Below are 17055 nucleotides of genomic sequence, written 5' to 3'. Positions count from 1 at the left end.
AAGTGAATAGAATCGGAGGGCAATATAAATGATGAATAAGTGTGTTGATTGCTCTTTATGAGGGTCTTAATAGATAGAAAAGTCATAAGATAAAAGATGAGGGAGGGGCAGGGGAGTGAGAATATGAATGATTTTTTAAATAGATATCAGTCCTGATAGTGACAAGAAGGGAAAAAGGAGGAAAATTATGATTGGTTTTCTTTACGCCACATGTTTACTTCACTAACCCCCAGTTTTAGAGCCATCGAGATGATAAACTACTCTAGCTATCTTCTGGATAGTGGGGAAGCTGCACCAGTTTGTTCCACCACAAATCAAATCTCTCAAAGTCAGAAAATCTGATTGAGGAAAATGTCAGTTTTTTAAAGGAGGAAATTCCTCATCTGAAACCAAAATCGCGGATTTCCGCAGATACAAGGAAAACCATCAGCACTGAGATATGTCGATTACTCTTTACCTTTTTGAGGGTTTATGAGATATAAAAGCCAAATAACTAAAAAAAAATTATTTTTTTAAAAGATGGGGACGGTGGAGTGACCGTATAAAACTGTTTTTCTCATGCTATTTATTTACCCAGTTCTTTGGAGTAGAAACATGTCAGCATCCAAAGAAAAACAAACTTGTTGTAAGACCTGAAAGTTCTCAACTTTCTCAACTAATGTATTTTTTTAAAATATCACAAACTACCTAAATTTATTTTTTTTAATTATGCCTTTTTCAGCCACAACATCATAAGACATCGTAGCCTAGGCATTCCACGAAGGAATATAGATAACTCATCAAACAAGATGTCTGATGTCAACAGGAATCACCCATGTTGTCCAAGTGAGCAAATTGGGCGTTAATAATCTTGCTCAAGGAAAAAAACTAAAGTGCCTGAAGCGGGGCTCGAACCCGGGTCCTTCCGGGTCACAGTGCAATGTCTTAACCACTTGACCACTTCGCCCCACCTATATTTTGATATAAGTAAATGATTTTCTCACCATTTCTGGTACATAAGGCAGCAGGAGACTTCCAAAGAAATCGGTAGCCTCTCTTGGAATCTGGGCAGGCATGTTATCAATTGAGCAGATGAGCACTCCATCGCCAGCAAAACTGGTCAATAAAAGTAATGTCAACTGTTTTTAACACTCAGAAGTTTCAAAAGAAATGCATGCATATTTTATGATATTAATACATAAACACCATTTATCCATTCTGTATGATAATAATACAATAAATAAATCTTTTTTCACGAGGTCAAGAGGTCATCTTTCCTTTTTTTTTTTTTAAAACAAAAAATGCACAACACAACATCAGGGGTCAAATAGCTATAATATCAAAAAAAAATTCTCCTTGTCCTCCCAGCAGACATTGGTCAGCTGTGTTTTAGTTTGCTATATCTGGCAAGAAGTACTTTCCAATTGACCTATGTCCTATATAAAGGATAACAAGCAATTGCTGTTGTCTGTTTAACATTATAGATACTGGTACAAACTCCTGCTCCATGAACTCTGGGGCTCTAAGGGACTACACTAATTTTTACCCGCAAGCCCATATGGGAAAAAAAATTAGGGGCATGCCTAAAGTTTATTAAAACAAACGTACTTTGATGGAAATCTCAGCATTCACCAGCTGAAAGATGCCTTGATGTAGCATCTTTGGACATGTCATAACTGCTCAGCAGTGAGCTCTACCTCATGGCACTTTTTATTTTGGCTATAAATTGTGCGGCTATGTGGTCTAGTGGTATAACACTCGCTTTTGGATTGGAAGGTCCTGGGTTCGAGCCTCACGCTCGGCGCATAGTTGAGTCCTTGAAAAAGGCTCTTTACTCGCATTCTCTCACCGTACTCAGGTGTAAAATGAGTACCTGGCCGTTAACAGCGTTGTCTTTGTCCAAAAAATTGTAATATCGCCTAACAGGCAGTTGTCCTGTCCTACATGTTCAATGTTGCTGTTGACCAGGGACCCATTGTAAAGCGCTTTGAGCACATTTAGTGGATACTGCGCTATGTAAAGCTCATTTTTTTTTTTTTTTTTTTAAATTGTACTTTTTAATCATTGTGATGTGGGAACAAAAATCAGAGTTTCTTGTATTCCGATAAAGCATTCTTAATTTGAAAAAAAAAAAAATGGGGGTGGATCCAATTTGATTTGGATACTTTTATGTCTGTTTAGGGAGAAAGTACTTTGCAATGGGCCAGCATACTATCCAAAGGGTTGCAAGAAATTCTTACTGCCCATTTCATAGCACAGAAAACAAGATAAACTCTAAACAACTGCAAGACAGTACAATATAATGTTATCATTCTTTTGGTCATTATTTCAAAAATCAAAATCAAAAGGGTAGTCAATCAAACGCAATTCTTTTTCTTTCTCAAATATTTTCGCCTGAAGATATATTAAAAAATTATTATTCCAACCTTTCTGTTTCAAAATTTTGTTCAGCGTCATACAATGAGAAAGGTTTGTCAATGGTTGTACACTCCTTCATAAACTCAATAGAACCGCCGGGGTCTGCTGAAATGTCACAGAGAGCTAATAGCCTGTGGGGCAAAGCAGGACAACCAGGCGAGGAGGGAATCCATGGAGAATTTGTGGGACGCAGCAGTATTTTGGCATCTGGAATGGTGATGAGGCGGGGGTTGCCAGGGGCATGGTAGATGCCGTTGATGATGAGTGAGGCATAAGGAGCAATCTGAAGAATGAGAGAACATTTTGGTTTTTCATCACTAACTGAATTTTATAATCTACAATGTTAATTTCTGACCTTAAATAGATGGTAGTTTTACTATGCACTTTTGTTAAGTGAAAAAAAAATTATTAAAAAAACTTTTTACTTACTAACTGAAAAGTAGTTAAATTTGTTTAAAATTGTGTTTGCTTCTTTTTGTCTCCTTATTTGAAGATATTAACTATATTGTCATTGCTATGAAATGGAATGAGATCCTTTTCTCATTTCGGACCCTCTGTTTGGAACGCCTTAACACAGAGCATTCGTGAAAAAGAATCTTTGTCTATTTTTAATCGTTCGCTTAAAACATCTGTTTCGTCTTTAGTAGATGTATGAGAAGCAAGATAGGTCTGTCTGGTTTCTGTTGTGTGTTGTGTGTGTGTGTGTGTATGCTTATGTGTGTGAATGAGTATGTTTCAGCCAAAGTAATTTGTAATTTAAGCGCTTAAGAGTCTGGTGTCTCGAAGTTATAGCGCTATATAAGTTTTCAGCACTATTATTATTATAAAATCGTATGTGACATCGGGAAAGTAAGGCAGCTGAAAAATAATCCCATTTATAATAATAATAAATCATCATCTTATCATTAACTACAACACAGTTTTTTCAGAAATAATTAAAGAAATTCTCAATTTTTCAACTCTACTATCTTTATTGCTATGGATTACTAGCGCTCATACTTAAATAAAATTTATTTTTATGCAAATTACAATATAACATGCATAATCAAATGGATTAAAATTAAATAATTTAAGAAAATACCATATAAACTCTTATTTCTCTCTCTTTGATTTGGTTAGAAATAAAAAAAATACCTGATGACTGAAAGTTGATGCATAACGTTCAGGGTACAGTTCAAACTCCTCAGCGTCAAACTTGCCACCTTCTTTGCGAACATAGTGATCATCTCGACTAACCACACATGCATATATCTTGTTGGTGGCTGTGTTGAATGATATACAAAAAAAAAAAGTATCATTTTATTAAAATAAATATTCCATTTGCAAGCATTGTTATATTCCTTTTATCTTACTTTATAGAAGATGTTAAGAAGTGATTAATAAATACTATGAAAATGATAATGAAAATAATAGAGATTTGATGCTGAGGCTGATAATGCATGCTTATTATGTATCATGTAGTGTCCTGATTTTTTAATTTTGTTGTTTTTAAACATTTTTATTTTTATGTAAAGCGCCGCAGAGCACGATTAACGTGGATGTTTAGGCGCTATATAAATTCATTATTTACTATTTACTATAATATAATCAAAAGGATTTAAACGATTTATAAAACTTACATCCTTGTGCAGCTACTTTTGCCAAGTGTTCTGGCTCGATGTACTCATGGGGCAACTCATTGAAGACTTCTTGGGCTCCCTGAAGTAAAACAACATTGTCTAGTGAATCAACGCCTGCCATTAAGGTTTTTTGTTGTTTTTTTTAATGATAACTACTATGTTACTAGTGTGCATCTTGTGTGCATGTGTCTTTGTCAATATTGTATTGTTATAAATGTGAAACCAAATGACAAATTGCCACTTTTTTGGGGACAATAAAGATATATTATTATTATTATTGTACAGAAATACAAATTGTAGCATTTTAATGTTAGTTAAACTTTAGGCTAATAATATTTCATCGTACTATGAACTTTGTAAATTTATGATTCATTCGGTCTTGACCATTTTTCAATTACCAGTATTCTATGATAGCATTTTTCGATTTTAAATTGCCGTATTGATACATTTTCCTGACATTCAAAATTGTGTAAAACTGTCTGTGAATGACACAATGCAAGCAATATGAGATTCTGTAATTATAAACTATTGTATAAGGCATTTAAAGGATAATTCCTGTTAAGCCTTTAGTAAGATAAGATAAGATAAGATAATAGAGCTGTTTATTTTTTACTTATTCTGATATGGTTTTTATTTCTATGAGTATTGAATAACTACCTGTGAAAATGGGAAATGAAATCCATTTCATGAAAATTATGTGAACTGCAATAATCACCATGAAAAGGAAACAAATCTTAATCACTGAAGTTCACAACGTCTTGCTTTACTATAGCATAATAGCAGAAATATTAACAATCCTTTGTAAAAAAAAAAAAACCCAAAAACGTAGCAGTTCAAGAATTTTCCTTGCGTATTCCTGGCGTATTCAGTTTTACTAGAAATAGATTTTGATGGGTAATGTAAACACAAGAACCAATAATTGTAAAAGAAAAAAGAACAAAAAAACATTTTGATAGGAAATAATATAGGCGATGCCATTGGAGGGACACAATGATACGATTCTTGAACTCCTGAATTTGTTATTTAAAACCCATTCAGTCCCAAGGTCATGCAGCAGCATTTTGAAAACTTGTCCAAAATTATTTTTTTTAATGCAGGATTTCAAGAAATTATATTTAGTCTCCTCCTTAAAAAGTATGAATTTAACTCAAGTTTCATATTCTAGATCGTGGATTCAATTTTAAGCATCCATTTCACCTAGCCATACTGTTTTAACAGATTGAGCCGAGCCGTATATGGGAGAAATTCCTTCAATCTGGTATAAAGTCACGGTAAATCAGACACTGAAACTGAGATTTGTGGATTTATGTATCATTTTATTGAGTTGAACGTATATAGTAAATAAAACAGCAGAAAATATGTATTTTATGATTCCTATCATTTTGACCTTAAGTTCAATTTTTGGTGTCTGACACGACGCAAAATAGCACCTAACCGAACTGAGGTCATGAGTCTCATATGTCTACTGAAAAGTATTGACACACAAAAAAAATATAAATATCACACATTAACCTTAAAAATAGGTGTTCTTAACTTGTATTTAAACTCACAAGGCTTGAATTTGGATTATTGTTTTGTTTGTTTTTAAGGATTTTATGGCGCTTGCAACACATTAAGGTCATATCAGCGCCAGTAAAAAGGAAGAAAATTGGATAGTAAAAAGTTATAAAATTACAATTAAAGCACCCAAGAAAAGGTAAGACAAAGGGGAATTGGTTAAGATAGGGAACAGATGTAGATTCCAAGAGCACACTATCAAAGTACTTAGTTTGAGATCACCTCAATGTCTCACCCAGACACAAGCACAGATCTCCAGTAAGAGGAATACACTCAAATGTTTACAAATCATATAGAATACGTAAACAAAACATAATACAGGACATAACAGAGAGATGATTTACAAGGAAAAAAATATCATCTCCCAAAACTCTAACTATACATTTGACTGTCTCCCTCCCAGTTAGGGTATCCGGCCATGGCCTGGACAAAACCAAGAAATCTCATTCCACGACAAAGACAGAGTTGGAAAACAGATATAGGGGGATAGAAGACACAGCAAGTACCTCCCTGCCCGCTATGGGAGGTCAGGAACCCCAGCCAGGAATTTGGATTAACTCTCTGGAGTTCACCATAATTGAAAATTGGACAAATTTGTTCCATTCTCCATTCATACGAACTGGAGAGAGTTAAATGAAATTTTTTTTTCTAAACAAGAAGCATAACCGGCAGAATCCACACCTAGCAATATTTCAACATATCATTTAAAATAACGAAAAAAATCCATCAACATTATAACATAATCTAACTGTAACGTGCGGTCTCATAAAAAAACTAATGAAGATCAGGGTTCCCAATGGCACTCGTATTCAAACCGAAATAAAAACGAATATCACTGCAAAAATTGTTACCTCTGAACAACAGATACTGGAGGTAAATAGTACTGTAAAACAAATCATCAAATGTATTTCAAACAAATGAAAAAAAAAACCCAACAAAAATGGTAATCAATTTTTTTTTTAATTTGATGATAATTTAAAACATTTTAAAAAATATTAATTAAATTAAAAAATAATAATAATAAATAAATAAATAATAACAATAATGATAAAAAATAATAATAATAATAATAATAATAATAATAATAATAATAATAATAATAATAATAATAATAATAATAATAATAATAATAATAATAATAATAATAATAATAATAATAATATCTACAGCAATGGTAATAACAATGAACTTTAAAAAAAAAAACAACGACAAGATAAAACAAGCAACAACCAGAGACAAAAATAAGTTTGCTTACCCAAAAAAACTCCTCATTGCACTGGTTATGTTTAAACATAACATTTACTATAAATTACATTGGGCAGATTTTTAGAAATATTTTGGTAAAGACCTGCTTCAGATATGTTATCCATTTCAAAATCAAATATATGAGAGAATATAGTAAATATGCCTATCAAAAAAAAAAAAAAAGAAAAAAAAAAAAAAAAGTTGCATGACATTGCTGCTGATTTAATTCAATTTATACACTGTAATAGCCAACACAATGTACGAAAAGGGTAAAAAAAAATATTACTCATTTCATTTATGATATGAGACACCAAGTGCGGGATATTTAGACATGTGTAATGCTAGGCCTTATAATACCCGTTAACTTATCTAACCTTTCATTACAAAACTGCAATGATAAAAATATTAAAAAAGAGCCCAGAAAAATACCCTCTTACACATGAAAAAAGACATCAAGGAAATGAATCTGAACATATTTTTAAATCTCGAGAAGGGCCTCTCAGTCAACGTTTGGGATAGAAAAACGTGGAGATCAGTAAGTAAATAAAGAAAATTTCCAAGACTGTGACATGTGTCAGCCATTGTGACGAAAGGCATTTACTCAAGTTAAGTCATAAAACTTTCCATAAGTTTCATTTTTACCTTTGCGCAGAACAAAAAAAATATAAATAAATAAATTAAATTAAAATTTTTTTTCAAAATTGCAAATGAAATTACAAACAGGCACAATTATACAATTTTAAAAAATTGAGTTTTATATAGCGCAATATCTACTAAATGTGCTCAAAGCGCTTTACAAGGGGTCCCTGGTCAACAGCAACATTTAACATGTAGGACAGGACATGCGCCTGTTAGGCGATATTGCAATTTTTCGGACAAAGACAACGCTGTTAACGGCTAGGTACTCATTTTACACCTGAGTACGGTGAGAGAATGTGAGTAAAGAGCCTTTTCCAAGGACTCAACTATGCGCCTGGCACGAGGCTCGAACCCAGGACCTTCCGATCCGAAAGCGAGTGTCAGACCACTAAACCACATAGCCGCACAATAGACCAAGCAACATTATAGAAGAGGTTAAACATCACAGATGTATATGACTTGAACATATCTAACATATGAACAAGCACTGATTGCCTTACTCAGCTACCGAGGTGGGTCCCTTTGGTAAAAAGAAAAAGAGAACTCTGGGAAAGGATGAATAAGACTAGCAAGACACGGCATTAATTGAAATGGCTGGCTAGGAATAGAGATTGCCTGGAAGCATGTAGTTCCTCATGTTTCTTGAAAAGCAAAGAATGAATGATAATGGTGACATCCATACTATAAAGAATTGTCACAATATATATTTCTCTCAATCACAAATTTATTTAACTGAATTATCCCCGATGGGAGCGATCTATATTCATATTTTCGTCCAACCAGGTCATCAATCACACGATTTGTTGCTGGCCAGTGGTTGGATATTTCTTAACAAATGTAAACACGCTGCTTTGTTTACAAATGTTATAAACATACCCATGTGTCAAGCTGAATCAAATGACCAATCGTGATGTTAGATATTTAAAAAGCTGTGAACACTTTTCAGTAAGTGGGTCACTTTGAGTACATTTTTGCAATGTGACCAATGACCTCGAGCACATGGAAAGTTAATATAGATCATGCCCATTTGAGGACCATTTGGGAACCCTGGTCAACTACAAAAAAAGGCCTATTTCTCATCCATTCCTAACACTTTTTGTCAGAGATTAAAATTACATACTGATGACTAAGAGAAATGAACGAATTCAATTAACATTCGATACATGTAATGTTGTTTGTAATTGTTGTTGCTTTCCACTTTGTTAATATTGTAACAATTGTTCACAAGATACATTTGTTTACGAAAAAAAAAGTTCAGTAATTGGTGATAGACTGCATTTTGAGGTAGCTCACTACAATATTTATTACACCATAATTCTCTAATACATGGATTTGTTCATATCTTACAGAAGAGATGTCAAAACATTCCTCATACTCAGCACATGTTCAAGCTTTTCAGGCTTCAAAAAGTATGAAAATAAAATCTCAATCTTAAAATGTCTGAATATATTTTATCCACTATCAAAGACCGATTCTATGCACTGGATGAAATCAAACATAGAATTCCAAATAATTCACAGAATTATTCCATAACACATTACAGAGGATATTAATTATGTTCTGTTTCCCCCCGTTTAATAGAACCTATTAAATACAAGAGAACAGATGTCTTAGATATAGTTCAGTGCCGACACAAGGGTTTTGTATGGTTTTGTTTTTATTTTGGCTTGTTTTTTTTAGATAATATTTACAAAAGAAATTAGAGGCACAATGGTCAAGTGGAGTATTTTGAAATAACGCATTGCAATGAACATTTAGAATTCAAAACTCCCCGTCAACGATGTCAAACATAAACAACAAAAAAAAACAGAGAAAAAAAAAAAAAAGAAAGAAATAATGCATGAACGTTTTGTGCCCTAAAAGTTCATTGTTTGTATTGTTTCATTTCAAAGCCGTTCCATGTTCACTTTTTCTGCAAATGCTTTTTTTTTTTACATAAGTTTTTTAAATAAATTACCTGTGAAACATTTCCTGACCCAGTGAAGACAAATGTCATTGGTCCGATAGACTTAGGCATACGACCGAGAGCAATTTCATAGCCAGCATCCCTTACTGCATTGCGGGCCATCTCTGTGTTACGATAGTTGTGACTTGGTCCAATGTACTGTGAAAATATCAAAACAACAAAACTACAAAACCACAATCTAATGTCGAAGTGATGAAAACTGCACAAGCACAAAGTGGTTTAAGCTTCCTAGTTACACAAAGTTTCCTAGTTGAGCATTGTTTACCTCACATGAATTGCCTTTTATTTGGACAATAAAGATTATTATTATTATTATTATTATTATTATTATTATTATTATTATTATTATTATTATTATTATTATTATTATTATTATTATTATTATTATTGATCTTCAAGTAATTATTTAAGTAAAGCAAAACAAATGTCAAATTTGAATTTTGGATTTTGCCTTTTTCCAAATATGTCAATTAAATCCTAAACCCTGCAACAACGTGCATATTTACAGATTTTCTGAGGCTCGTAGTAACATTTATTGATAGCAAAACTAGAAAAAACGTTTAATATGCAAAAAAATTTTATGACTGATACTCTACTAACCTTGAATAGCCTGTAACTAATATTTAAATGCCTATGATGTCAGCACCATCAAGTGATTTTAGCATTATAAATAACATAATATTTGTATCAACGCTTGTCAAAGGCAAGGATTTTATCAGTAGAACAAAACTGAAGGTTACCACAGAGCTGTCAGAAATCAAACTGCGAGAATACTTGTGCCAAATAACAAATACCGTACAGTGACCATAACGATTGACACAAAGCTAAGCAGTGACAACGATTTGGTAAGTAAGTATGGCCCTAAACTAAGTAAAAGTATCAGATTTTGTTCTAATCTATGTGAAATTTTTGTCATTCAAACTATCAGTATACCAAATATAAATTGGCATAGTCTGTAATTCAAAGTAAAGCAGTTTCTAAATCAAGTAAACAAAAGATACATCTTCACTTCAATCCATTTTGATAATAATAATAATAAGCATATTTATTTAGCGCCTTTCGTCAAAACCTCAAAGCGCTTTAAAAAAAAAAAAAAAAAAAGTTCAAATACAATTCAACCAAAGTATCAAAACAATTAAGAGCATAAAAGGGCATCAATACATCATCAATATAAATGTCACATACAATACATACAATGCATTTCTGATCTTCATCAGAACAAAAATTAACAATCCCTAAGTTGGAGATTTTACCATGAAGGGTGTGTGATGTCCGAGGGCCAACAGTCTCAGTCCCATCCCGTGTAGGATGTTGATCATGCCAGACACGCCAGCATACTTTCCAAAAGCAACAACTCTCTGTCCGTTCTCGTCAACCATCTTCTCGTAGTCAATCAAACGAATGTTCTGGTGGAACAAAAAAATCAAATATGGCATTAACATGAGAGATAAAATTTTTTAAAATAAAAAACACCCAGTTTATTCAAATAATATACTGAAAATTCTTGCTTAACAGTTTTTCAACCTGTATCAACATTAGACTCTTGTTGGAACAAGTTGTATCAAGCATGAAGATATATGCATGTTTTTACTTTGTTTTCTTTATTTTCCAATGAACTGAAAAATGTCCCCATCCAAAATATCACAATGAAAAGTCTTCATTTTTTTTTTTATTCCGTTCGTTGACCAGATGCAATCGTGCCTGAGTAAAGTAAAAAATCTCTCTATATTTTAAGAGTTCTGTTTGATAGCTACTTCTAGTCTATTCTCAGAAAATAGATGTTTTCTCAAAAATGAATTAAATCTACTGAACTTTACTTATGATGATAATGGGATTAAGTTAAAATATATAAATAATAATAATAATAATAATGCTGAAAACTTATATAGCGCTATAACTCCGAGACACCAGACTCTAAGCGCTTAAATTACAAATTACTTTGGCTGAAACATACTCATTCACACACACAAGCACACAGAAAAAAAATAAGAAATATAGAGGGAAAGGCTTTTGTTGGATTTTATTTTCATAATAATGCAAGGACTTGACATTAAGAACATATATCATGACTTTCAAGCAATATAGGGAATGAGATTAGCGGAAGAGTAGCATCCCTTGCGCGAGGACGAGAGACACATGCGCACAACCAACATGACGTTCTCTCTCTAATAACTTTTTCACCGGTGACGCCACAGACTATGGGTGACGTCCAATCAAGGGATGCTACTCTTCCCCTAATCTCATTCCCTATACATTGATTTAAAGGCTATCAAACATGAAATTTGCATGAAAACCCGTTGTGTATTCTTGCTCTCATTATAAATACTCATTAAGTTGCAACAGTGTATAATTGTTTTCATTACTTGATATAATATGGTGGCAGTGGTTAGGTAAGACAGGGTCTCCCGTAATCAATAGATGATGATGAGCAGTCAGTGACCAGATGGTGACAATGAATGCAAAATTATGGCACATGCGGTGTCAAGGATAATGCAATTTAAACACATTACCTCATTCAATCCAGGTGTGAATGACTACCAGGCCATAGTATGCAGCAACAGATATTGTAAAAATGCTAGAAAACAAAGGACACCTAAATGGCGATGTGTTCTGTATGAAATGAAAATTTGGTTTTATATTGCCCAATGGGGGGAAAACAGCAACATTGCAAAGAGTATTGAGTATGATGTGAAAATGTGACATCTATAAATGATCTTATCGATTTATTTTTATAAAAATCCATGACATGATAATCTTTTATAGAGATTATTTCTTTGTTATTCCTTCAAAACACCAACTAGAGAAAAAAAATTTTTTTTTAATTCAATAATGAAAATGAACTCAATATCACATTAAATTCCACGAGCTCATTAATGTATTATCATTAGTGAGACCTATTTTATTCTTCATGAATAATTAATTAACTTAGTTGTTCAAATTAGGGCAAATGAACACCATTTGGACTTATATATAGGTTGCCCTTTAAGCTTATAAAGATTTAAACTAAAAATAAATGACATGCTTTTGTTGTACGTTAATAAATTTTGTACAATAATAGTCATTAAATAAATGGCATAGATATCACTGGATAAATGTATATTTTTTATGTCCATAGTTTTATTAAAAAATCAATATAATTTACAGTATCTAGTATAATGTCATGAACTTTATATATAAGCACAATATTTAACATCCAAGTGGATTTTTTAGTCCCTCATGGCCGGAGTATATCCTGGTTTCTATAGTGTGAAACGGACAAGAGCAATTGCTCATTATCCTTTGTTTAGGACACTTATTTATCTCAAAGTACTTTCCGCCAGATCAAACACCCAGCTACCCTATCGCTGCTGAGTGGACAGGGGAGTCAGAAAAAAAAAATCTTGACTTCATCCAGGATTGAACTCGGTCCCTTTGCATGTGAAGCGAGTGTTCTACCAACTGAGCTACCAGCACTTCCACCTAATAATAACAACGAATGATCCTTTAAATATTTCATACCTTTTCCAAGATAGCATCCAGAAGGGGCATGTTATCAGCCTGGGCTTTGATAGTATGGGAGAAAAAGCAGTAAGTCTTGTCCCTCATCAGGAGGTCAATGGGCACTTGTTTGACTCCGATGATGACCGAGGCCTCAGACATATCCTCTTGGATGACAGCACCGATATCAGAGTATTCCTGGCAAACAAGAGATAATGCATTTCAAAATCAAAAAGAAAAAAAAATGGAGAGTTAAAAAAATAAACAAATAAAAATTTGTTAATTGGAAAGAGAAGAAAATTAAAACATCTTTTTTTAAAAGCTCATGCCATGCTACTTTCATCAAAATGTTAAGTAACAAGTGACAAATTCATTGACTGCCATAAGAAAAAGTTTCAAACAGGTCTCAAATTAACAAAATTGTTAATGTTTTGGATGAATCAATATTTTATTTTACATTGTTACATTAAAACGTGGATAAGTCCTATATAAATGCAATCTTTTTTTTTTTTTTTATCAGTATCTCCAAACGTAACTTTGCTAGATTGCAGTGTTGTCACTTTTTTTTTCTACAGATTATGAATCACAAAATATATTTTTTTTATAAAACTCTAATTGAGAGTAAAAACGATGCATCTCTTTATCTTACCTTCATGCTGTACGCGCGTCTGTCAGAGGGCTGCACAATGACCTTGACGCCAGATTTTACCAGCTTACGAATCTGCTGGGGTGACAGTGGAGCTCTCCTCTCCCATACGTTGATCGTCTCTCTCCGAATGGCTAAGACAGGTTGATCACTGGACCACCTATGTTGTTGGAGCTTCTGTTGTTGCTGGCCTACGAAGACTGATGTGAGGGGAAGGAAACTATGACATGGAGATGAGGCCAGTCCTAACCTTGACAGGGACAATCTACAAGCCCGCAATGATAGCATGTGGGCCATGATGGATGGATGGATGAGTGAGTTATTGAACCCGTGGACTACAACTAAAAATTCACAACCCTCTTCTTGATATTTTTTACTATGTATCACAAGGCTTTAAAAGGATGACTCCCAAAACCTCACTCAATAGCTGCCGCCACACACAAAGAAAAAAAAAATAGAAAAAAATATATTTATATTTTCCTGGAGCGAAAAACTGAATTCATAAATTACGTCCTTTATATTGGCATCTGCAGCAGATTACTTAAGAAAAGTTGAAAAACAAAACATGATGCTGTCAAGCTCAAAATTGTCAGTCTCTATTATTCCAAATCCTTCTGCAGAACGAGATCTCAAAAGCTGTTTCTGAACATTGTGTCTTGACAAGCTGGTGGCAATCGATAATGTCCCAATCAAATGGACTGGTCCGGCAAGTGGTCAGTGATCTCCTCTTGTCCAATAATGATCTGAAATCAAACATAATAGAAAATGAAATGAATCTGTACGAACATTAATTTAAATGAGCTTTTATATAGCGCAATATCCACTAAATGTGCTCAAAGTGCTTTATAAGGAGTCCCTGACCAACAGCAACATTTAACATTAGGATGACACATTACGCCTGTTAGGCGATGTTATAATTTTTTTCGGATAGAGACAACCCTGTTAATGACCAGGTACTCATTTTACACCTGAGTACAATGAAAGAATGTGTGTAAAGAGCCTTCTCCAAGGACTCAACCATGCGCCAAGCGAGGCTCGAACACAGGACATTCCGATCCAAAAGCGAGTGTCATACCACAAGACCACATAGCCGCACTAATTAATAAAGCATACTTTCACTGATTCTCTAAACAGAACACAAAATGAAATGAATTCGTAAGAACATTCATGAAGCATACTTTCACTGATTCTCTAAACATAACACAAAATGAAACGAATTCGTAAGAACAATTATGAAGCACACTTTCACTGATTCTCAATGCTCCATAATGTTTAATTACCCCCCCCCCCCCCAACCCCTTCAGCAGGCCATATTGAAAACATTTTCTATTTCAATCAGTATAGAAGTCAATCCATCACTAACCATTCCCTACAGCCTTATTTACGCCTTAGTTGAGTGGATTAATCTCTGTAATTTGCCTCAACAAACAAAAATAATAATAATAATAATAATAATAATAATAATATATAATAATAATAATAATAATAATAATAATAATAATAATAATAATAATAATAATAATAATAATAATAATAATACTTTATTGCATCCCAAAAAGGAAATTTGTTGTACACACGTGTTATAATTTACACAATGGGTCAGTTTTTTGGGGGGTTTTCTGCAATCATTGTAATCCCAGTTGTCTCTGACCACAATCAATATTACGTGACTTTCTTGACGCATTATCCCCCTTGCCACAAACATTACCTATACTGTCATAAGAGCATTCGGCGTTGGTGACCATGACTGTGTCTTTGATTTATTTATTCTTCATTTTTTTTAAAATTTGGTTCTCTAAACATAACACAAAATGAAATGAATTCGTAAGAACATTTATGAAGCACACTTTGCCACAAACATTACCTATACTGCAATAAGAGCATTCTGTGTTGGTGACCATGACTGTGTCCTTGATTTATTTTTTAATTAATTTTTTAAAATTAAATTTGGTTACGTTTTGTATTTGTTTTGATTTGTTGATTTTGGTTTATTATTATTTTATTTTTATTTTGCTTTATATGATTTTTGCTTGTTCTTCTCTTTCATCTAATAGTTTTCTTCGGTCCTTGAAATCTCTAATTGTAGAATATTATTCCAACCTTGCCATTACTAGCCATTCTGTCTCTGCATGAGAACAGCTGCGACATGAAACATAATAGGTAGATAAAATTTGATATGAATGTTATCAATGCCTGCATGCAGAGTGGTCACTTCTCACATAGCTATCACTAGCTTGAAAATAGTAGTACTGACAGGGGCTGAGCTGAGAAAGGTGACATAATAAGCCAATGGCTGGTAGGAGGAGAGACGAGAAAGGGAGAGTGAGTGAATGAGAGAGAGAGAGAGAGAGAGAGAGAGAGAGAGAGAAAGAAAGAGAGAGAGAGAGAGAGAGTAGGGGGGGGGGGAGTTTAGGCTATGAGACCAACTAAGAAAGAGGGAAGAGGAGAAGAAGGGCGGAATAAAGAGAGATTGAGATTGAGAGAGAGAGAGAGAGAGAGAGAGAGAGAGAGAGAGAGAGAGAGAGAGAGAGAGATTGAGAGAGAGAGATAAGAGAGAGAGAGAGAGATAGATTGAGAGAGAGAGAGAGATTGAGAGAGAGATAGATTGAGAGAGAGAGAGAGAGAGAGAGAGAGAGAGAGAGAGAGAGAGATGGATTGAATTGTAGAAAAGCGGTGTGTGTGTGTGTGTGTGTGTGTGTGTGTGTGTGTGTGTGTGTGTGTGTGTGTGAAAGAGACTGTATGAGTGTATGTGTGTGCGTGAGAGTGTGTGTGTGAGAGAGAGAGTGAGAGAGAGAGAGAGGGAGAGAGAGAGAGGTAGAGGCCAAGAGACAAATTAAGAAAGGAAAAGGAGAAGAGGAGAGAGGGAGAGAGAGAGAGAGAGAGAGAGAGAGAGAGAGAGAGAGAGAGAGAGAGAGAGAGAGAGAGAGAGAGGTAGAGGCCAAGAGACGAATTAAGAAAGGAAAAGGAGAAGAGGAGAGAGAGAGGTAGAGAGAGAGAGGTAGAGGCCAAGAGACAAATTAAGAAAGGAAAAGGAGAAGAGGAGAGAGAGAGAGAGAGAGAGAGAGAGAGAGAGGTAGAGAGAGAGAGGTAGAGGCCAAGAGACAAATTAAGAAAGGAAAAGGAGAATAGGGGAGGGATAACGAAAGTAAGAGAGAGAGAGAGAGAGAGATTTGTTTTTGTTTTTGTTTTTGAGGGTTTTACGGCGCTTGCAACACATTAAGGTCATATCAGCGCCAGTAAAAAGGGAAAAAATGGGATAGTAAAAAGTTCTAGAATTACAATTAAAGCACCCAAGAATAAGGCAGACAAAGGGGAATTGGTTCAAAAGAGAACAGATGTAGATTCCAAGAGCACAGTATCAGTGTACTTAAATTGAGATCACCTAAAAGTCTCATCCAGACACAAGCACAGGTCCCAACTAAGAGGAATACACTCAAATGTTAACAAATCATATATAATACATAAATAAAATATAATAGAGTGCATAACAGAGAGATGATTTACAAGGA

General features: G+C 34.0%; 1 protein-coding gene across 1 annotated transcript in view; it reads right to left on the bottom strand.

Annotated features, from left to right (window-relative positions):
* LOC144974656 (alpha-aminoadipic semialdehyde synthase, mitochondrial-like) overlaps positions 1-17055 on the bottom strand; it is a 56293-nt gene that overhangs the window by 29711 nt on the left and 9527 nt on the right. The window contains exons 2-9 of the mRNA XM_078917739.1: positions 13550-14289; positions 12922-13098; positions 10677-10829; positions 9415-9561; positions 4017-4095; positions 3532-3659; positions 2406-2680; positions 984-1095 (exon numbers count right to left, since the gene is read on the bottom strand). Coding sequence (XP_078773865.1) covers positions 984-1095; positions 2406-2680; positions 3532-3659; positions 4017-4095; positions 9415-9561; positions 10677-10829; positions 12922-13098; positions 13550-13843 — 1365 coding nt within the window. The 5' untranslated portion in view covers positions 13844-14289. The remainder of the gene's footprint in view (positions 1-983; positions 1096-2405; positions 2681-3531; positions 3660-4016; positions 4096-9414; positions 9562-10676; positions 10830-12921; positions 13099-13549; positions 14290-17055) is intronic.

Source organism: Berghia stephanieae, chromosome 6 (genome assembly GCF_034508935.2).
Source record: "Berghia stephanieae isolate SIO BIC M18660-M18661 chromosome 6, UCSD_Bste_1.3, whole genome shotgun sequence".
Taxonomy (NCBI): Eukaryota; Metazoa; Mollusca; class Gastropoda; order Nudibranchia; family Aeolidiidae; genus Berghia; species Berghia stephanieae.
Note: the sequence above shows the minus strand (reverse complement) of the source record. Positions and strands in the feature narration are given on the sequence as shown.